The sequence below is a fragment of the Leucoraja erinacea genome, chromosome 13, assembly GCF_028641065.1.
Source record: "Leucoraja erinacea ecotype New England chromosome 13, Leri_hhj_1, whole genome shotgun sequence".
Taxonomy (NCBI): Eukaryota; Metazoa; Chordata; class Chondrichthyes; order Rajiformes; family Rajidae; genus Leucoraja; species Leucoraja erinaceus.
Window position 1 is genome coordinate 47,938,969 of NC_073389.1, and position 22,858 is coordinate 47,961,826.

The 22,858-nt window shown below is 38.2% G+C and overlaps 1 protein-coding gene across 1 annotated transcript in view; it reads right to left on the minus strand.

Annotated features, from left to right (window-relative positions):
• Positions 1-3,494: 3,494 nt before the first annotated feature.
• The window catches only part of LOC129703006 (bromodomain and WD repeat-containing protein 1-like), a 63,601-nt gene continuing 44,237 nt past the window's right edge, over positions 3,495-22,858 (minus strand). Inside the window, exons 27-40 of the mRNA XM_055645165.1 lie at positions 22,515-22,597; positions 21,973-22,084; positions 21,403-21,464; positions 20,527-20,682; positions 20,275-20,395; positions 18,916-19,041; positions 17,252-17,330; positions 17,067-17,108; positions 14,521-14,664; positions 11,490-11,636; positions 10,824-10,993; positions 8,749-8,990; positions 6,891-7,037; positions 3,495-5,384 (exon numbers count right to left, since the gene is read on the minus strand). Of these exons, the coding sequence (XP_055501140.1) occupies positions 4,669-5,384; positions 6,891-7,037; positions 8,749-8,990; positions 10,824-10,993; positions 11,490-11,636; positions 14,521-14,664; positions 17,067-17,108; positions 17,252-17,330; positions 18,916-19,041; positions 20,275-20,395; positions 20,527-20,682; positions 21,403-21,464; positions 21,973-22,084; positions 22,515-22,597 (2,347 nt within the window). The 3' untranslated portion in view covers positions 3,495-4,668. The remainder of the gene's footprint in view (positions 5,385-6,890; positions 7,038-8,748; positions 8,991-10,823; positions 10,994-11,489; positions 11,637-14,520; positions 14,665-17,066; positions 17,109-17,251; positions 17,331-18,915; positions 19,042-20,274; positions 20,396-20,526; positions 20,683-21,402; positions 21,465-21,972; positions 22,085-22,514; positions 22,598-22,858) is intronic.

Consider the following 22,858-nt stretch of genomic DNA (forward strand, 5'->3'; position numbering starts at 1 on the left):
ATTAATCTCCTGGACACATTTTGTAGCAGCTCAGTTAAATCTCTTACTCGGGTAGAGTTAACTGAATCAGACATGATTCCATTCAATCTCCTTATATTACAATAAGACTAAAAATTAGTGGAATATGCCAAATCCTATGAAGTTCTACCCTTGCAACTTGAGAACCATAATTATATTTTGTTGCAGATATTAACTTGGCTTTTTAATTAAAATATTAATGTACCTTGAGTGGTGTTAGATGTTAACATCTCTTGATCTAACATGATTTTATTCTGGCAGTGGACTGACTGGCTGAATAGGGGAACAAAGAATTACCTTTAGTTACTAAGCTTTTATCTGTCATTGGTAATAAAAATAAACTCGGCCGTTTATGTTACTAATTTTACATTCATATCAAATTTTTAAATGGCAGGATAGAGCCGTAACACGTTGGATAGGTTATGGAATCACATGATGCAGGGAGGGATACAGAGAGGTGTTGGGAAAATAATCAAAATCTGTTAAAAGGTTACTTTTCTCCACAGAAGCTGAATATTTGCACCATTTTCTGTTGTAAATTAGGAAAACAAATGAACATCAAAATTGATTTTATGCAGCTTCTAAATATTAGAGCACATTAGGAGTAAGTCAACTGCAAAGTGCATTTTTATTTCATTTAGGAATCCAACAATATTTCACAGGGAAAATAGGATTTAGCAATGAGGGCTTGATAGGCGTGGGATATGTATTGATGGAAAAAAGTACATTATGAGGCAAATTTTCCTTCCAGTTAAGGTTAGAATGCATATGTTGGGTATATATTTCCTTAGTTTACAACCATTTCTTTGTATTTTGTTGCTCAAGTTGTTGGAATGGGCAGGAGAAAATATTGAAATAAATAAAATTACAGGTGAACTCTAAATCATGATACAAGCAGTTACTGATGACTTCAATGTGAGAATTGTATGATAATCAAAGCCTGTCAAAATTAATTCAGCTCTACCAGTTTAAAAACTGCCTTCTTTACAGCCAATTAAATATAGTTGGGATAAGAAGCTCAGTTTCCACTGGTGATTATTGCTCCAGTACAAACATAAATTATAGCTAGTTAATACCAATGAAATGTTAGTATCTGTGCAAATTATCCATTTCTCTATGATCAAACATAATTTTCTAACTGAACCACTGACGCAGAATTTATCTTTTTTTCTTAAGTCGAAATATTTAAGGAATGTTTTACTTGCAATAGGATAGTTCAGAAGATGACAGTTCATAAGTTTTTATTCAAGCAAATGCAAGCAAATTAAAAAAATAGAAACGACAGCAGGGGAGGGGGGGGGGGGGAGAAATGTTACCCTAATGTTCACACATAACCCTGTTGCCAATGCTGTGTTGTTCTTGCCAATTTTACTCAATATTGAACGCAATGCATTGATGTAATATCCAGAATAATCAAGCATTCCACCCGATTCCATGCGTTCGTCCCCTACATGTCAGGTTAAAATTACCTGTTGTTTCTTACATACAAACCACTTCAAACATTTCCCTCCATTTTGAAAACTAGTGGTGGTACAATATTCTGTAACATTCAAGTATGGAAATGGATCATGTGGTTTGCTGGGGCAAAAAATAAAATGTTCCTGAGGACATATAACAGCAAAAAATAATGAATATCATTTAGCATCTTTGTAGGCACAGACAAAACTGAAGGCACCAAATGTCTTTTTATAAAGCACAACTCCACATCAGTAAACTGTGGATGAGCCAAAAGGTCACTTGCTGTTACAGGCGGTTTAACAGTTTTTTTTTTTTTAAACACATCAAATGGAGCAAACTTGGCTGCCACCATAAATCATACAAAATCTCAGAAATCACATACTCTCGTAAGAGTTCAACTATTTCCTCTTTTTCCCGGTGATCTGGCATTCGAAGAACATTTTGCATATGAGAAATATAAAATTCACGTGCATTTTTTGAAAAGAAATTCTATTTTTTAAATTGATCAGTATAAAAGAGTTTTTTGTTTTTTTTAAATGGCCTCATTGTTTTCACCCTACTCTTTCACCCTTGGAAAAATGATACATGTGGTAAATGGGAACAGATGTAGGCAATAGGTCAACATAGCCGAAGATGATGGCTACTGGTCCCACACTGCAAAATAAACTAACATTGCAAATGCAGAAATTTATGTCCTCCACACACTTAAAAAAAAAAGCTAATTGTGCAACAAGTAGAGTTTTAATTTAAACTGTTATCTATCTTACTTTTTTTTGCAAGGGCTAAATGTGTAGGCATGAAAAGTAATTTGGAAAGAAGTTACCTGACCAACTACTGGTTTAAGTACAAATTAAATATATCCTTAAATAAATGGCTCATCATAAAGTAAATTTTATACATTTTTTGATTAAAAAAAGCTGCAAAAATACAAGAGTTTTGCATTGATCTTCATATTCAATGATACTTTTTTAGAATATAGTATAATTAGCAGTGGGTCAATATCTTCAGAAAACAAATCAATTTTATATCATGTGTAAGAAATAGGGAGGAGATGCTGGTTTACATCTAAGGTAGACACAAAATGCTGGCATAACTCAGCGGGTGAGGCAGCATCTCTGGAGAGATGGAATGGGCAATGTTTCAGGTTGAGACCCTTCTCTCCAGAGATGCTGCCTCACCTGCTGAGTTACTCCAGCATTTTGTTTCTACCCCAAATCATGTTGGGTACATTATAGATTAGAACAATTATAAATAGGCAGAAGAATCCCAGGCTGTTAGTAATTTGGAAGATTTATTTTGATGCATTGCATTCCTGACATTACAAAATAATGGAATCTGTTTTCTTATGGCATTCCTGCGAAGTTTGGTGATCTATAAAATGTAACCAAGTTGAAGAGATTATGAAGGAAGATATTATCTACCAACATTTGGGCAAAAATAATTTGCTGCACACTCAAGTCAAAATTTGTGTCCCGCCTCAGCTGAAGAACTTAGCAAATAACTTGGAATTTAAAGACACACAAAGGACACTTTAGTGTAGCATTGTGCCAACAAATACATATAAGCAAAACTCCCATTATTTGTTGCAAGCTATCTCCGTCTGAGCAGTGATAAGTTCACCATACTGGGATGGAAAAATATACACACCAATTTGCTGAATGATGTCTAGATCATGCCTGGATCAAAAGCACCTGAATCTCTTCAACCCTTTAGTTGATAAGTGTGAATGTTCACCAGCAAGACTCACATGGACATTGCCAACAGAATTGCAGGTCAGAATGAGTCACTACATTTAAATTGGAGAGCAGGATAGATTGTCTAATTTTACAAACTCTGTCTAATTTTACAAACTCTGAAAACGGTTAAAGCATCAGTCGATAGCACAGAGTGAAATGATGTGAAGGTACTGCAACATTTGGGAAAATAGCATAATTTTGGAATAAACACACGATTTATTACAGCGAGAATGCACCATATTCACTCCAGAGTTACTAGGTTAATGCATGCCAGGATTTCACTCCGATCACCTTTTGTTTATTGAAATATTTTGAAATTGCCTTTAATGTAGGCCTCCATTTAATACTACCTTCTGTCTAGCATTGAATATTTGCATAGATGTTGAGACACGAACAACTTTAATTAAAGAAAGCAGGCTGGATTATTTTTTTAACAAAAAGGTTACCAGGAAAACAGGCAAAATTAATTTTGAACCATAGTACATCCAAGTAGGTTTTCTCCTGCATTTTCTAATCTATCTGCTTATAACAACTTTTTTCCCTGAATTTAATTCCAAGCCATCCCTCATATTCCAAATAAATTTGCTCAGATTCTGCAAATCTGCATAAGATTGGCACAGTATAAATATTTATCATCTCTTTGCTCTCAACCTCACTAATTTCAAAATATGTTATATGGTCTATGCATTAAGGCCAGCAGTAAACATTGGTTTATTCTGTCCTTTAGCCAAGCACAGGAATTTGAAAATTAAACAGGCAATTACCCTGTCCGCTGACCAGACAGAACTCAAAGAATAAAAAAATACCAACAGATAAATCTATCAATCATTCAAATACGGTAAATTGTGATCAAGATAATGTTATAGTCTTTTGTCCAATTTTGCATACCTACTTCAAAGAAACTCATCTTTTCACTCTTTCCACAGTGCAGCTATTTCCTTCCTTTGAACTCATCTCCTTCCAAAAATAAGTCTAAGTCGGTATTAAAGTACACATTTTAGACAAAAATATTTGACTTGAATATAAATTCAATTAATGAAGTCATTATAACAAACCTTGAGATGAATGCAAAACGCCCTTTCCTGATTAATAATCGAGTACCCTAATGCAAAAAAAAATAACCGCTTTGTCTACTGAAGAGACAAATATGCTCTCAGTTGGCTTAAAATACATGCAAGTAAAAATAAATAATTTTTGTTGTAGTGCTTAATAGGAGACAAAGCCAAGTTGCAGAGTCTTTTCTAGCATGGTCCACAGACATTATTGGAGTTGCCTGGTGTCCTGTTGCAGTATCTTGTGCTGTTTAATGCTTGCAGTGTCAACCATGATTTTGTGTCCATGAACAGCCAGCTTTCCCCCTCCCCCACAAAATAAATCCAGAAAAATATAAATATAATCCCTGAAATTCTAGAGAAAAAAATTCACAGTGGTTCAGTGCCAAATAAATGGCTGCTTCTCAGTCTCTCACTCTCATGGGTACCCTCCGTACCCGTCCAGACCTGGATATTCCATGGTTAGCAACCTCATTGTGTAAGACACCATCTGTATCGGAATCACAATCATCATATCTTACAGTCCTTCTGCCTTGGTTTCTGGTCCTTATTGCTGATGGTCTACAATAACAATCCTTTTTGACGTAATCAGAGTCATCATCATCATCTTCTCCCTCTTCGCTGTCCAAAATATTTTTCTGTTTCTTGTATTCTAATCTGCTGGTGCCTTTTTTCATAACAGCTTTGTTTTTTCCTCTCCCTATAACTCTTCTGGGTCTCCCTTTCTTCAGTTTTACCTTTGCTTTAACTTTTGACTTTGCTTTCATATTGTAATCGCTATCCAAATCAGAAATAGATCCAGATTCAGAGTCCGTCTTTGATTTTGATTCAGAACTGGAGCTCGAGCTGCCTTCAGATCTAGAACCAGTACTAGAACTACTAGAGCTACATTTGCTGCGAACCATTTCCTGCTGTTGCTGGCTGTCAGGCAGCGAGTCATCATCTTCCAAAATATTGACATTTTTTCTTCTCTTAACACCACCGAATAACGCATGATCCCTCTCTGGCTCTGTGTCTTCTTCCTCTGAATCACTCAAGATCTTGCGTTTCTTAGCTGCAGTGGTCTGCCGAACCAATTTTCTGCTGTGTCCATTTATCCGAGTACCACTAGCGTCTGTTTCTGTAATAGAAAAGTCTTTATTTAGAAGAGAGATATAAACTATCAAAAATTATAAAGAGATGAAACAGCATACCTGGTCGTCATGTTAAAGAAATATAATCCAGTTCACTTTGCCATCAGGAGGGTGAGAATGGTGGTGAAGGATGAGTTAATGGATCAAATCTGGCAGGGACAAAGCAGCATTTTCCGATATAAATGTTGGCAACTTCAAGCCTTGAGTGTGGAAGCAGTATGCATTGCGTTTGAGAACGCATACATCCAGATACAGGAATAGTTTCTTCCCAGCTGCTATCAATGGTTCATGAATGGTTCATTCATCAGTTAAAGTGTGGTCCTGACCTCTTATCAACCTCGTTGGAGACCTTTGAAAATCTTTAATCAGACTTTATCTTCATGTTGTACCCTTTATCTGTGCACTATGGATAGCTTGGTTGTATTCATGCACAGTCTTCCCTTGGACTGGATAACACCCAAACAAAAGCTTCTCACTGTACCTTAGTACACGCGGAATAAACAAAACAAAGGAAACCCCCAAGCTGTGTTTAGCCATCCAGTGCAGCTTTTCCAAATGTTCTCCAACATTGACTGATGTATAGAATTCTGGCAATTCCTCACCACACAAAACATACAATCTGCACACAACATTCCGCACCAAGGAAAATTGTGATTTGAGCAGAAGGGAGTAACTGAAAGAGATTTAGATGGAGAGAAATAATTTTTTAAATATCATATTGTTTGCCAAATCAAGTGATGTGGAAAGAACATTTCAGCCAGGCAGCTGACCAACTGTTTTGTGAGCAGCTCTTGTTCCGAGCGCCATGGGATCCCACAGAAGAACCTGTCTGCACATAATGCCTCTCACTCTGGGGGAACTGCATCAGATTCTTGGATGATATGTGCCAAGCATCACTGAAAACTCCAAGCCAAAATTGAACAATAAGAACTCAAATATATTTCAGAGGAAAATGGCATATTTGCAACATACAAGCATTTAAATTGCGATCAGGGAGCGACACAATACTGAATTTGTGTCTTTTTTCAATATGATTTTTCGATGAGATCCATCATCCATCTGAAAGCACAGCACCAGATTCTGCTAAGTTAAAACATATAATTCCCTAAAAATTAGAACTGCTGTAGGAATCAAAATGTCAACATAGGTCATTTTTGGAAAAATCGCACATGAGAACTTAAAAGTTACAATCCTTTGATTTGACTGAGCATGAGAAGAATGTCTTCATGCCGACTCTCAAAATGATAGGAGAATTAAGTTATCTGATAACTGAAGTAAAGAATTATCATTCAACTTTCCGCAGTTATTGAATCTAAACAATTCAACAACAAATGCAGCACATGCAGTTTTATCTGAATTACTGTGCATGTTAAGCAAATTTGAATTATATTTTGAGATTTCTAAGTCCTGAAGTTATCTAAATAAAATAGTTCATCCAGTTCATATTGTATATACATTAATCAGTAGTTCATCAGTAGTTCAACTGTACTCACCTATTGTGTCTTTAGGTAAGGTGCACTTTCTTACGGTCCTGCTGCTTCCTGCCGCACTTTCTGTCCAAGTATCATTTGGAGAAGAGGTTGAAGATTTCAGAGTACAATTATTCGCTTCAGTAGAACTTTCACTGGAGTCCCCACTTCCTAATACAATGAAATACAGTATTGTAGAGGCTGCTTTTATCTTTCCTTAGTTTACTTAGGTACAGAAATCTTTTCCGATTCATTGTTTTCATATAATCACAATAATTTACATCAAAGAAGGCAATAGGTTCAGTAGGCCATTCAGCCCTTTGAGCCAGCACCACAATTCACTGTGATCATGGCTGATCATCCACAATCAGTACCCCGTTCCTGCCTTCTCCCCATATCCCTTGACTCCACTATCTTTAAGACCTCAATCTAACTCGTGCTTGAAAGCATCCAGAGAATTTGAGGCAGAGAATTCCACAGATTCACAACTCTGGGTGAAAAAGTTTTTCCTCATCTCCGTTCTAAATGGCCTACCCCTTATTCTTAAACTGTGGCCCCTGGTTTGGCACTGCCCCAACATCGGGAACATGTCTCCTGCCTCTAACTTGTAAAATCCCTTAATAATCTTATATAGTTTTAATAATATCCCCTCTCATCCTAAATTCCAGTGTATACAAGCCCAGTTGCTCCATTCTTTCAACATACAACAGTCCAGCCACCTGGGAATTTACCTTGTGAACCTACGCTGCACTCCCTCAGTACCAAGAATGTCCTTCCTCAAATTTGCAGACAAAAACTGCACACATTACACCAGGTGTGGTCTCACCAGTGTAAAACTGCAGAAGGACTTCTTTGCTCCTGTACTCAACTCCTCTTGTTATGAAGGCCAACATGCCATTAGCTTTCTTCACTGCCTGCTGCACCTGCATGTTTAATTTCAATATTCATCGCATCCATGGTAGCCAACAAAATAAAATTACGAGTCCTATTCCCAGGTGTATGTCATTGTCTGGCATGGCACTTCAAATGCACAATCGAACAGTTTAAAAAATATTTATAAATGCACTAAGCTTTTAAGCCCCAGGATGATTTCAATCATATGAACTGGGTCTTCAATTCCAAACTAAATTCAATTTGACTGCCCTTTTTACCAATCGTTTTAAAGTTGTGCCAGCTGGTTCTTGACTTCAGTGCTAAATAAAAATGGGCCACATTCACACAACTGAACCCCTAAATAAGTTTATAGTCCTCAATCATGTCTAACTTTAGCCTCCAATGTTCCAAGAAAACTAAAACAAAGTGTTGAAGGACCACATCTCGTCAGGCAGGAGAGAATGGACAGGCAATGCCAAGTTCCTCTGGCACTTCATGCTTGGCTCAAGATTCCAGCATCCACAGTTTGGCACAACTATTCCTCGCATCATAAAATATCCTTCCATAATCGGAATCAGCATAACAAACTTTCTCTTAACTACTCCCATCGATTTCTTTCATAGAATTACAAACTCATAACAACATGGAAACAGACCATTTGGCTCTCCACGTTGAAACAGCCAATGTTTAAAACCAGCAAGTGAACACCGGGAACTGATATTTTGTACACAATCTGTTAAATTCAAGCAATCTATTTCTATAGCTTCATTTGGAACGGGCTTGATCTTTTATAATCCCAGTCTTCTACTATGCAATAATAGAAACCTAAGAGAGAGAAAAGCGTGACATCCAGTCCTCAATGGCCAAGAAAAGAAGCATAGAACTTAGCATAAAAGTATCTTGATCGCAGATTCACCATGACGTATAGCAATTACTTCTATTTATATATTATCTTTATTGTAGTTAAACATTCCGTATGAGCGAAACACTATTCAGTTTCTTTACTCACCTGTCGTTGATCCAACTGACCCATTGGGTAAATCCTTTTTATCTCTTTTTACAGTTAGGGCAGGTGCCCTGGCCCTTGTGTTCCTCACTCTGGATGATGTAGAAGAATGATCAGAAGCATCACTGGAGCTACTATCACCTGTGCTACTTGTACTGTTGTGAGATGAACTTAATGAGGTAGACCTTTTGCAAAGATATTCGACTTTTGCTTGAGGCTTCATTGGTTTCCGTTTTCGCTCTGGACTAAAGATTGGACAGAAACAAATAAACGCTTGAGTACATTCAGTACTTTAGCAATGCCAGGCCAGCAAATTTCCCAGACGATTAAATGTTATTGCTATTAATCCCCAAAAACATTTTTTAGTTTAGTTTAGTGATACTGCATGGAAACAGGCCCACCGAGCCTTGAACTTTGATCACTCGTCCACACTAGTTCGATGCTTTCACACTTTCTCAATCACTCCCTACACACAAGGGACACGTTACAGAATTAACTTCCATACCCGCAAGTCTTTGGGATGTGGGACAAAACCTGAGCACCTGGGAGAAAGTGCAAACTCCACGCAAACTGCACCCGAGGTCAGAATCAAACCAGGTCTCTCGTGCTTTGAGGGAGTAACTCTACCATCTGTGCCACTGTGCTGCCTCAAAGTTCACTTTTTAAAAGTTTCACTGTATGTCAATACATTTTCTCAACCATTGCAGGCGAGTTGAAAGGATGCACAGGATCTGGGGCCCTGATGAACAAGTAGTGTAGGAACCGGTACCACAGTGAAAGGAAAGGGACATGGCAATCTTTGATGCTGAATGAGCAAAATTCTCAGAATTTGCTTCTCGGAATGGAGGTCTGTGACTAGTGATGTGCTACCGGGTTCGGTGCTGGGCCTGTTACTGTTTGTCATCTATATCAATGATTTGGATGAGAACATGCAGGCCAAGAATAGCAAGATTGCTGATGATACAAAAGTTAGTGGTTTTGCAGATAGTGAAGAAGGTTGTGAACAGTTGCAGCAGAATCTGGATCGATTGGCCACGTGGGTGGAGGAATGGTTGATGGAATTTAATACAGAGAAGTGTGAGGTGTTGCATTTTGGGACGTCGAACAAGGGCAGGACCTACACAGTAAATGGCAGGCCTCTGGGTAGCATTGTAGAGCAGAGGGATCTAGGAGTGCAAGTGCATGGTTCCTTGAAGGTCGAGTCGCAGGTAGATAAGGTGGTCAAAAAGGCTTTAGGCACTTAGCCATCATCAGTCAGAGTATTGAGTATAGAAGTTGGGAGGTCATGTTGCAGTTGTATAAGACGTTGGTGAGTGCATTTAGAATATTGTGTTCCGTTCTGGGAATAGGAAATATTGTTCCAGTTATAGGAAATATATTGTCAAGCTTGAAAAGGTTCAGAAGAGATTTACAAGAATGTTGCCAGGACTAGAGGGTGTGAGCTATCGGGAGAGGTTAAGTAGACTGGGTCTCTATTCCAAGGAGTGTAGAAGGACGAAGGGAGATCTTATAGAGATATATAAAATCATGAGAGGATAGATCGGGTAGATGCACAGTCTTTAACCCGGAGTAGGGGAATCGAGGACCGGAGGAAATAGGTTCAAGGTGAAGGGGAAAAGATTTAATAGGAATCCGAGGAGTAACTTTTTCACACAGAGTGTGGTGGGTGTCAGGAACAAGCTGCCGGGGGGGGGTAGTTGAGGCTGGGACTAACCCATTGTTTAAGAAACAGTTGGACAGATACATGGATAGGACAGGTTGAGGGTTATGGACCAAGCACATGCAAGTGGGATGAGGACATTGTTGGCCGGTGTGGGTGTTGGGCCGAAGGGCCTGTTTCCACACTGTATCACTCTATGACTATGACTCTAATTCATCTGACTGCAGATGTGCTTTAATGTAATTGGTATAGTAATTTCTCACAAAGCTGCATGGAATTAAAATGAAATATTTGAAAAATCCCACATTTCTGAAAGACTTAAAAAAAATTCAGTTCAACATCAACATTTTTTTTTTTAAATGACAAGCTTAACCTATAAAATATGTTCAAATAAAATATTGGACTGTAAATATCATACCTGGAGGTTCTGCTGCTTGACCTGGAGGCATCGGAACTGTGTATACGTTTCTTGCATCTCCATTTGTGCTGATTCCTTTTATTGTAGTTTTGAGCAGTTTTATAATCAGAGATGATGTTTCGAATTTGGTTCTCAAAAAATGCAGACAATCTCAGAGTCATGCTATATATCTATTTGTTGGGAGAAGAAGATTGCTCTCTTAAAAAGTTATGAAACAAAGCTCAGCAATTTCATAATCAAATCAATCATTACATAATTCTTTCAAAATTTAATATGAAATGTTTTTTCTTCCTCTCACTCTTAGAGGTGCCAATTCATAACAAATATATGGCTCGTATAATTACGGGCTTCATCTTAAAAGTATTCTATACATATTGACCAAAATGGGAAGAGGAAATTTCAAAAAGGAAGAATCAATATCATTGTTGCTACAGCCTTACAATTCCAAATACCCGGCTTTGATCTAACCCCAGGTGCTGTTTTTTTTTGTACATTTTCTCTATAATCAGGTTCATTCCCTCCAAAACTCCTAGATTAGCGCCTTGCAAGATTAGCTCTTTGACGTGTAATTAATTAACGAGTGGCAATGATGCCTTTTACAACTGCTGGATTTTATCTTAAGTATTTTTTTAAATGCATGCAAATAACAATGTTTATTCCGCTTACCTTAGACTTTTTGTTTGGGGAATAAGCCTTAGCATTGCTGAAGATTAATCGCACATCTTTGGAAAGATCTACAGGACTTTCGTAAGTTTCTAATGCTTCTTTTACAGTTTCCAAGTCCATTGGAGTGTGTATAATACTCCTGTAATCCTAAATATAATTCAGATAATCAAAATTTAAAAGCCAAACACTAAAAAGTCTATAATTTCTCCTACCTTACAATACAATATATTGTAAAAAATATTGCCCGCTCCTATTGGTAACGTGACTTTGACATGGCTTAGTACGTCAACAAATGTTGTGCAATCAAGTCTAGAGTCAAGAGTGTTTTATTGCACAGAATATGTAATCATAATTAATAACAAAACTAAAAAAAACATTAACAGTGCAATAAAAATAATTATAATAGTCCATCTGTAAAGAGTATGAAAATTGCCATACCTTTGTTAATACTGAAGATATGAAAATGAATTAGGTGTCAAACTAAACTTCTTGTTATGCTTTATCTGATGGGATAAATTGCACACTTGATTTTTAAAATCTCAAAAAGTTGTAACTTTACTAATGTTTCGCTGTCGCTTGAGCTGCCTCTTGATTTCGCCTTGGAGGTGATGGCATTTGAGCCCTGCCACAGTTGCCGAACAGCTTGGATGATGTTGAAAATTTGACCCTTTATGCAACTTTGATATCTTGGTGTGGTTGTTAAGTAATGCCAAGTGTGGAAGGATGAAGTGAAATATGTTTTTGGTATAAGACCTGACTGTTGGCGATTAAAGAGGAATCATGAGGTGGTTTATTCAGTAGTATGCAGATAATAGTACAGTTGGTAGGATATTTGAAGATACTTTCACCGACTGAAAGCTCACAACTAAATTTTGATCCTAACATTTACAGTGCCCCCCATAATATTTGGGTCAGAGCCATCATTTATTTATTTGCCTCTGTACTCCACAATTTGAGATTTGTAATAGAAAAGAATCACGTGGTTAAAGTGCACATTGTCAGATTTTAATAAAGACCATTTTTATACATTTTGGTTTCACCATGTAGAAATGACAGCAGTGTTTATACATAGTCGTCGTCCCACCCCATCCCCATACAAAAGTATGTTTGGGATCATTATCTTGCTGCTGGCCAATGAGCTTTGAGGCATTTGTTTGAACTTGAGCAGATAGGATGTGTCTATACACTTCAGAATTCATTATGCTACCACTATCAGCAGTTGTATCATCAATGAAGATAAGCGAGCCAGTACCTTCAACAGCCAGACATGCCCAGGCCATAATAACCCCACCACCGTGTTTCACATGAGGTGGTATGCTTTGTAACTTGGGCAGTTCCTTCTCTCCTCTATACTTTGCTCTTGCCCTCACTCTGACATGTTAATCTTCATCTCATCTGTCCACAAGATATTTTTCAAAAACTGTGATTGCTCTTTTAAGTATTTCTTGGCAAACTGTAACCTGGCCATCCTATTCTTTGAGTTTCATTTGCTCAACTTTGGTCCTCATGTTGATAAACAGCAATGAAAGTTTCCAAAGGCGATGCAAAGACTGGAGGAAAGACTAGGTGCTGAATGCTCTCTTATATCTTATAAGGAGGCAATTAAACACACCTGAGCATTTACAAACTTTGAAGCTATGAGTCCCAAACTTAAGGTGCCCAGAAATTGGGGGACTATGTATAAACACAACTGTAATTTCTACTTGGTGAAACTAAAATTTATAAAAATGGCCTTTAATAAAATCTGACAATGTGCACTTTAACCAATGTGATTTTTTTCTATTACAAATCTCAAATTGTGGAGTACAGAGGCAAATTTTTAAAAATGTGTCGTCGTACCAAACATTATGGAGGTCACTGTATCTTCATGACCATTTGCTCCAAATATCTTGAGGATATGTCCAGATGGGCTGCAAGGTTACTCTACATCAACTTTCACTTCTTCCTGCAAGTCTTTCACTGCAGAGTCCGAAGGCAATGATGATATCCCCTCTCTCCTGCTATACTTTACTGTACTTTATGTCACTTCTTACCTAAATACCAGCATCTGTTCTTCCCACAGAGCACATAGCCCACTTCCAGAACGTGCAGGCTAAATCTTAACATGTGTTTATGAATTTGGGTCTCTTGATGATGCAAGCAACTAATCAAGAGCATGATTTTGTTTTGCTAGTTACATGGCAAACTCATTGTCATAGTCAATTCACCCACGCTGAATCAATGGGTGCAGATTAATCTCACATCATGATATGTGTTTATTTTAGTTGATTTTCCGATCTTCATCACCTTCCTCAATTTCATCTCTAAATGGTGTATGGACACCTCAAATCCAGAAGAATCTTTGCAGTTAACCAAAATTAACATGTCTATCAGTTCAGGTGTTCTGAAAAATATCCAATAATTGGATCTCTTGAATAATTTGCATTGCTATTTCCTTTAGGGTAAAGTTGGCTTGCCTTGTTAAACTTGTATTCAATAAATAAAAACAAATAATATTATAATAATATAATAATAATAATAATAAGTGTTATTTATGGGCGCCTTTCAAGAGTCTCAAGGACACCTGATAAAATAACTAAAATATTGCAAATGGAATCTTAAGAGTTTCAGTCAGATAAAACACATCCAAATCCCAAGGTTATTCTGGTGCTCAAACCCATCTTCTTATTGCAGCAGGCTCACAATGGCTTTTTGACAAAATTAGCATTTTTGAAAAAGCGCAGAGACATTTATTGAGTTTACTATGATGCAGCGATAAGTCTTCAATTAGCATGCATATTGGAGTCTGAATTGACCTACTGGATAGACACAAAATGCTGGAGTAACTCAGCAGGACAGGCAACATCTCTGGATAGAATGAATGGGTGACTTTTCGGGTCAAGACCCTTCTTCAGACTGATGGACCCGACCCGAAACGTCACTCATTCCTTCTCTCCAGAGATGCTGCCAGTCCTGCTGTGTTAATCCACATTTTGTGTCCATCTTCGATTTAAACCAGCATCTGCAGTTCCTTCCTACACACTTGACCTACTGGATATTCAGCGAGGTCCACAGGCTGCCTGAATGGTTCGGAATCTTCACACTGAAACAGGACTTCCACCAGCTCTCTGCACTGAGCTTTCCATGCATTGACATCACAGATCATGTTCCCATCTAATTCATGCCTTGGGTGATTCTTAAGGGAATAAAACAGATCAAAGTAATCAATGCATCAATAATAAAATACAATCAACACAGCAATTTTTATATCATGAGCTTCAGAAAGAAAAAACTTACAACTCTTGACTGACCTTATAGAATCATGAAGCCCAGAGCTAACTTACACAATAGATTGCTACAATTAACCCTGCTTTATTTAATTGGAAGCAAAATCATCCACATTTAAAAAAAAATGAAAATATATAATTGAACAACAATTAGCATCTAGGAACTGTTAAATAAATTATGTTTAATAGTCAATTTACAATTTTTAAACATGATTTATTGATTGATGGTGTGGCCAGCTAAGTCGGTATTTACTATTCAGCCCCTGAACAGTGGCATTTTAGAATGGAATTACAATTCAACCAAACTGATGCAGAACATGATGCCAAGCTTAACTACTCTCATCTGTCTGCATATGACTCATGTCCTTCCATTCCCAGCATTTTCATGTGCTTTTTAAATGACACTATCGCATCTGTGTCCACCATCGCTGCAGCATGATCCAGGCATGCGCCACTCTCACACATCTCCTTTCAACTTTTCTCTTCTCACTTTAAAACCCTCTAGTCTTTGACATTCCCACCTTGGGAAAAAGGTCCTGACCATCTACCTACCCTATCTATGTCTTTCATAATTTTATATACTTTTATCAGGTCTCCCATCCGTCTCCAATGCTCCAGAAAAAACAGGCTTGTCTAACCTCTCCTTATATCCAATGCCCTCGAATCCAGGTCAACCTCTTCTGCATGCCACCACATCCTTCCTATAATTGGGCGAACAGAACTGTACACAATACTCCAAATGTGACCTGACCATAGTCCTATAAAACTATCATGACTTCCCGAAACTTATCGCAAAGGTCGGTGGGGGCGCTGTGAGACGGCTGCCCTGCCAGCAGCGTGTTAGTCATTTCTACTTTTTTTGTTTTTTTTAGTATTTCCAAATGTGTATTTTAATGTCTCTTGGTGTGTCTTGCGTGGGGGGTGGTGTGGGGGGTAAGGAAAAAAACGCTTTTGGTCGCCTCCTCCATGGAGAGGTGACTTTTTCCATGTCGCCTTCCTCGCAGCCTAACACCAAGGATTGGTGCGGTCTTTCCCAGAGTCGGGCCCAGAGCTTCAGCAGCGGGCGCAGCGTGAACTTTTTCCGATCGCTGGTCCACGGACGGTTCAGTCTGAAGCCGCGGTCTGTGGAGCTTCTAGCCACAGGCTTGGCGTCCATAGCCTGGGATCCCTCATTGGGGACCCCCCGGAGAAGAGCTCCGACTCGCCGACCCGCGGCCTACAACACCATGAAGCCGCGGACTGCGGAGCTCCTAGCCACGCGTGGCGTTCAGAGCCTGGGATCCCTCGTTGGGGACCTCCGGAGAAGAAGAGCTCCGACCCACGGCCTTCAACATCTTGAAGTCGTGGTCTGCGGAGCTTCTAGCCACGGACACTTACTTACCATCCAGAACGTGATCCCTTGCCGGGAATCCCTGGAGAAGAGCTCTGACCGCCGGCCTGCGGCCTTGGTCATCCTGAAGCCGCGGTCTCCAGTAGGGAAGCACAGATTCGGGACTTGCCTTCCAGACGAGAGGGCCTGTCATTTGACCGCCCGCAGCAACAAATGCGGAGGTTATGGCCTCAACCATGGGCGAAAATGGAGGAGGTCTGACTATACTTTGTGCCTTCCACCACAGTGAATGAATACTGTGGTGGATATTTTGTTTTAAATTTTTATAGTGTATTGTGTGTTCTTTTTTATTGTACCGCTGCTGGCAAGTTAATTTCACTGCACTTTATTGTGCATGTGATGAATAAATCTGATTGTTTAAATGATTGCCCTAACAAATGAAAGCAAGCATACCATACCGAGATAAGAACGTTAAACTTCTTTCTTTCAAACATTTTTTTAAAAAGAAAATTCAGTAGTTGCGTTGTCAACACTGATAGTCCTTTTTCTAGATATTTGATTGGCATCAATACTGATAGTTTTCATTCTAAATATATATATTTTTTTAATTTAAAATCCCCCGGTTGTAGTGAGAATCAAACACCCGAATCCAGATCAATAGTTCAGACCTCTAGATACTAACTGAGTAACTTAACCACTACACCATGGCACTGTTTTGTTCCCCATGCAGTTCAAAGTCCACTTGCACAGCAAATACTGCTACCTGATTAACTATGGCAAGTGTTCTCCATGTCCTCTCAATACCCAGATATAAAATAGAAAACTGCTGCCACAGCACAATAAAAATTAAGAAATTCTGTTCCCCATGGGAAGAATAGCCCAAAAGCCAAATAGTGATATTTTCAGGAATCCACTGGAAAAGCAGACTATCAGATTAATAGTTAAATACTTAGCAGCAGAATCAGTATTTATGTTACTCACTCTCTGAGTAGATGTTCCTGCAACAATGGCTGTATTATCACCCTGAAAATCAGATGACAATAGAACATCAGTAATATCTTCAAGAATGTCTTTTTCATTTTGGAATATACATTGAAAAATTATATTTTAACAGGATAAACCAAAATCAGTTACAAATATTATGATTAAAAATTCTTATTCTGTACCTCATCCTCTTCTTCAGAGTCCAGTGAACAGTTCTCCATAGTATGCCAAATCTCAAAAATATCATAACAATCTTTATCCCTGAAATAAAAAAAGTGCCACATTTTAAACATATTAGCTAGAGATGATTCGAGAACACAATGTTATATCCGCAGCTGAGGTATTGTCTGCTCCTCTGACTTCTCTACAACCAGCATCATTATTTCTTGATATCCTGTATTTCACATCTGGTGGCTCCGTCTTGCCAAAGGGACAAGAATTGCAATGGGAGAGTCTTCCATGTTGTCTCTCTGGTATGATTTTGTGATTCCATCATGTTGTTTGTTTGACTGGCAGCAGAATAGCTCTCCCCACTGATACATCATTGCCCATGAATGGTCTTTGGACATCAACTGGGGCTGGGAGCAAATTTGCTTCATCCGAATACGATGCTTGGTTTCATGCATCTGGTTTAATCCTATTTCTAAATTGCCATAGCAGTCACGACACAACCATGTGCTTTGCAATTTCATTTCAGAGGGCAGTTAGGAGTATCTACATTCCCCTCTGTCTGGAGTCATGGTCATAGTTTAATCACTGATTAGCCATACACGGCTCAACGGACAATTCCCTGTACAGGCACCCCCCCCCCCCCCCGACTTACATAATAGCAAGTTACATATACTCGCACATACGTAAACAATTCACAATAGGTGGTCTTGTTTCCTGAATGACCTGTTTTATTGCAACGGGAGGATGGCGAGGGTTTCCCGTCCGCTTAACAGATAAAAAAGTGTCGTCCATTGGAAAGGCAAGCGAGAATGAGGGAGGCGAGGGAGTGCTCCTCCCGACCGAGTCGCCGACATCTTCCATAATGTGCACCATAGCAAGCCCTTCTTCACCTGCTGCCGAAGTGTCTGGTTGACACGGCTGTTTCTACGGCTCACATTTATACCCCCTGGCCGACAGCGCTTTCTTCAAGCCGCCACCACCAACAGGAAGGGCACAGCCACTGTGGGGCTCCCTCCCCTCTCACCAGCTGCCACATCTTCCTGTCGGCCATCGCTTTGTCCACTCCCCCCTCCACCACCTTGGAAGAGCTCAGCAACACTGGGGGAGAAGAAGGCTGCGGCAGTAGAGGGTGAGCGGCGGAGTGGACTTAGCGACAGGAGGTGGCGGCCGTGGTGGCGGTGGCTGGCAACGTCACCTATCCACGTTTTCCAGAGGGCTGCCAAACATGCTGAGCTACTCCAGTACTGTGTGTCATTTGTGTAGTAGTGAGCATCTGGACTTCTTTGTTTCTACATAGTTTTAAGGTGATTCTGACGCACAAAATATGACTTACATAAGGGTTTACAGAATGTAACCCTTACCTAAGTCGGGGAGCACCTGTACCATAAAAGAGTTCCTCTTTTGATGTGAGTGATACAGGTAATCCCGATTTCTGAACAGAGCAACTTACTTGCTCTTTTCAATAGTAGCCAAGTATTGCGCAAACTTTTAAGACATAACATAACACAATATAACCCAATGCAAAGTTTATTTCCTTGAAAAATGTTTGTGAACTAGTTTCATTCCAATTGCCAATTCTGCTGTGTAAATAATTTACAAATTATTCATTTTGTATTTTAAGGTATAATTTGAATCTTATCTAAATATTGTTTATGGAAAAAAGCAGCATACTCACTCAATGAACTTAAGGATTAGATCAGTGATTCTTCTGGCTGATTTAACAATAGGGCTATCTGGTTCATTGAAAGTTTGTGCATTGTGCTCTACGTATCTCACCTCCCACACAAGAGCAGTGATCCTCCTACAAATTATACAAGCCAGAAATAACAGATTCAAAATCTTCATCATTATTCAAGAACATAATAAATGTCGGACATTAAATATATTCCTTCAACACACAAGTACCAAAACAGCTATCATTGAATGATCTACTGTGATTATTTTATCACTTTAAATCAAGTGTGTTTTTAAAAGACGATAAACAGCATTAAATTTCAGCATCCCTATTCCCTTACTTTTATGGCAAATGAAATCTTAGCACGTTGAAGGAGTCCAATAAATAGTTCAATGTTTATTGTTTATGATTCTAAATAGTGATTAATCCAAAAAAAAAAAAAAGAAAATATCTTCCAAAGTTACCCTAGTATAAAAGACCCCCAATATAAAAGGCCATTCGGCTCGAAGGGCCGAATGGCCTCCTCCTGCACCTGTTTTCTATGTTTCTAGTACAACCATATCATATATTTCAGCACAACAATGAGAAATAATTTTCATCCAGCTAAAACGCTGGTATATTTCCCACCCCCCACATACACAAGACAATCTGTCAAAATCTGAAAAAAAAATTTACTTTCTCATGGATACTCAATTTATCAATCAAGACCAGTATTTCAATTCAAGTTTTTCTTTATTGTTTTTTTGCTGGACAAACAAGTTTAGATACTTCTTATCAACCTGTGTTTTTAACACTTTTGGTCTTCTATCTCTCCGCTCCTCCTTCCACATATCATTCCATTAATTGGGCATTTAAACAATTATAGTTTTTCCTAATTTTATATCTTTCGTCTTTGCTTCATGCCTCAAAAAGATTACCAAGTATTTTTATATCATAGTAGTGCAATTAAGATGGGCAATACTACCCAAAAGGAACAGAAAGCGTGGTAAATAAGCCTTTGATATTGCTGCTAAAGACCTGAACATCAGTTCTCTAACGTCTGCATAATAAAAAAAGTTTGTAACATTAGATTTACTCATCTTCCTTTCATTAATTATTTTAATTTATAATGCCATATTAAAAATTTCCATGAATGCTAAAAATATAATTTTAAAATCAAATTGATGTTTATATCAACAAATGGAACAAAAGTTGTGGTCATATCTGAAATTCCACCCATGGAAATAACATGAAATACATCCATTTAACAGCATGACATAATTAAGGGAGCCATTGCCTTCGTTATTTTTTTTTAAATCCTAACCTATTGACAATTATTTATTTTGGGGGGCTGTGAAGGGAGACGTGGAATTTACATACCTGTAAAACCTATTTTGCAATCTCATTCTGATAGTGTTGATGTCAGTGAGGTAAGAAACCACCATACAGTATGCAGGATATTCACGAAGGTCCACAGGATCCTTAAAGGGAGTTGCTATATCTGTTAAATGAAATATTTCCAAGTTAGAAGTGTGGAAATGAATCATGTGAGCAATATCACATTAAACTTGATGCAATGCTTTGTGTCAATGATGATATTGGTCCAAAACACAAATGCTTTAGTGAACATACCAAGTGTCAGAACGTCTTCAATGCCCCTAACAATACGATCACATTCTTCATCTCTTGTTCTTTCACCCCACTCCCCTTCTTGAGGTTTGTAGAGCAGAGCTTCTAGCTCATCTGTTGTAACAGAAACACCAGCACTTGGGTCTTCAGGAAATTGGGCTACAAATTGAACAGGGACACAAAAGAGTGCATAAAAAACTAGAGCAAAAAACTGAAGATGCTAGAAACACAAAACAGGAACTCAAAATGCTGCAAGCACGAAGCCAGTCAAGCAGCAAAGTGGAGAAGGGCAGAGTCAATGTCCTGAATAAACATGTCCTGAATTACAGAGGATGAGAGGAGAAGAAATGTTTATGACAAAGTACAGATCAAAGTTGTCAATATAAGACTTTTTTTTCACTCATCATTTGGAAACAGAAAAGGTAAAATGGACAGATACATGGATAGGAAAGATTTAATGGATACGAGCCTAACGCGGGCAGGTGAGACTAGTGTAGATAGAGCATCTTGGTTAGCATGGGTAAGTTGGGCCAAAGGGCCTGTTTCTGCGCTGTATGACTAACTCTAGAACCTTTCATCAGAACTAGGAAACAGTTCACTATTCAGAGGAAGTCCCAGACCTGAAACATTAATGGTATTTTTTTGTCACAGATGCTTTCTGACTTGCTGAGTGTTGTAAGTATTTTCAATTTTGATTGCTATACAATTCAAGTTGCCGTCAAAACAACAATAAACATTTCTTATGTTACTCAGTTTTGTTAGCCTAAATCCAAGGTCATCATTCTTTTAAGACTTACAATATTATACCAGTAAAATAACATAACTTTGAATGGATTAACATATATGTGTAAACTTTAATAGAGCATTCCAACTGATTACCATTTTCAGAAATGGGTTCCATATCCCAAGGACTCAGCCTCTCAATTTCGTTATTCTCCCAGCTTTAGAGACAAAATTAAACACGTTAGTAATCATAAATCCTGTTGAAGTGTGTGTGTGTGTGTGTGTGTGTGTGTGTGTGTGTGTGTTTCATTCAGACTGATGGTATATTTAACAAGTTATTCACATTTTAAACTTTACAAAACGTTGACAAAAATCACTTCCATGTGCTCTGCCCGTTACCACCGTATGACGTCACAATGGGATCCCGAATCACATTTACATTAAAAAAATTGCGATTTTCAAAAAAACTCAGTTTCTAATCAAATTCTTGGGCAACAGTTTCATTTATAATATTTTTTTTTTTATTTATGGGGGGGGGGGGGGGGGGGGGGGGGGGGGGGAAGAGAGATAGGGGAGAGATTTAATTTACAAAAAATGAGATCTGCACAAAGCTCATTTCAGATTCATTTTCAGAATTTCACTACCCCTGTTAATATAGATTTATATTTTGATTTGTACACTTAGAAGCAATTTACTTTGATTCAGATGTTGTTTCTTCCAACTTACCAAACAGTGTAACACTGAAAATGGCTATCTGGATATGCTGCCTGGAATGGCTCCTGAGTCAATGCTGTCCCAAACCACCAAACATCATCTATTATAGATCGGAACTTGTCATCTGTGAAAACAAAATAATGAATCATTGACAGCCTTAAGACATTTACTTTCAAGACTGCTTAACATCAAATGCTAACTAATGCATTTAAATTTTCAACATGGTTGAGGGGATATTCACAGCAAGGTTTTCCTTAATGTTGATTACCGAACTACAAAAACAAAAAAAAGTTTGCCGTCAGCTTTTTATTGAGCAAAGAACCCTGCAAAGGCATACACAAGGTCAGTGATGGGAAAATGGGAGGGAGGGGTGGTGTAATTTAGACTTCAATATCACGGTTTGATGGTTCGTCAAAAATTAAAAACAGTAAGAGGAATTAATAAAATCTGGAAATAAATTGAAAACGCTGGAAACACTCAACCAGTCAATTAGTATCCAAGGAGAAAAACAGAATTAATGTTACAACTTTATTGTATTAATAAATTAGACTTACTAGCTTTCCAATTCCTATTTCTGGCTTCGTCATAAAATTGACGTAAAATAAGAAAATCAATCACATCCGGCATGTCATGATACCTGGAATATAAAACATTTGATCACTAATTTCCATTATTTAAACTCACTGCAAGATTAATAGACAATTCTGCATATACTGAGACAATGAGATGAAGTGGTACAGTTAATGCTCCTGGAGGATAGAATATGTTATGAGCACAAAGTGAAGAAAGCTTTTTGCTACATCTGACAAAGGAAAAGCTCAATGCACATCATTCCTGAATAGCAATTTTGCATCACTAAAATAAACTCAATGGTTTTTAAAAATCCATATTTAACCTT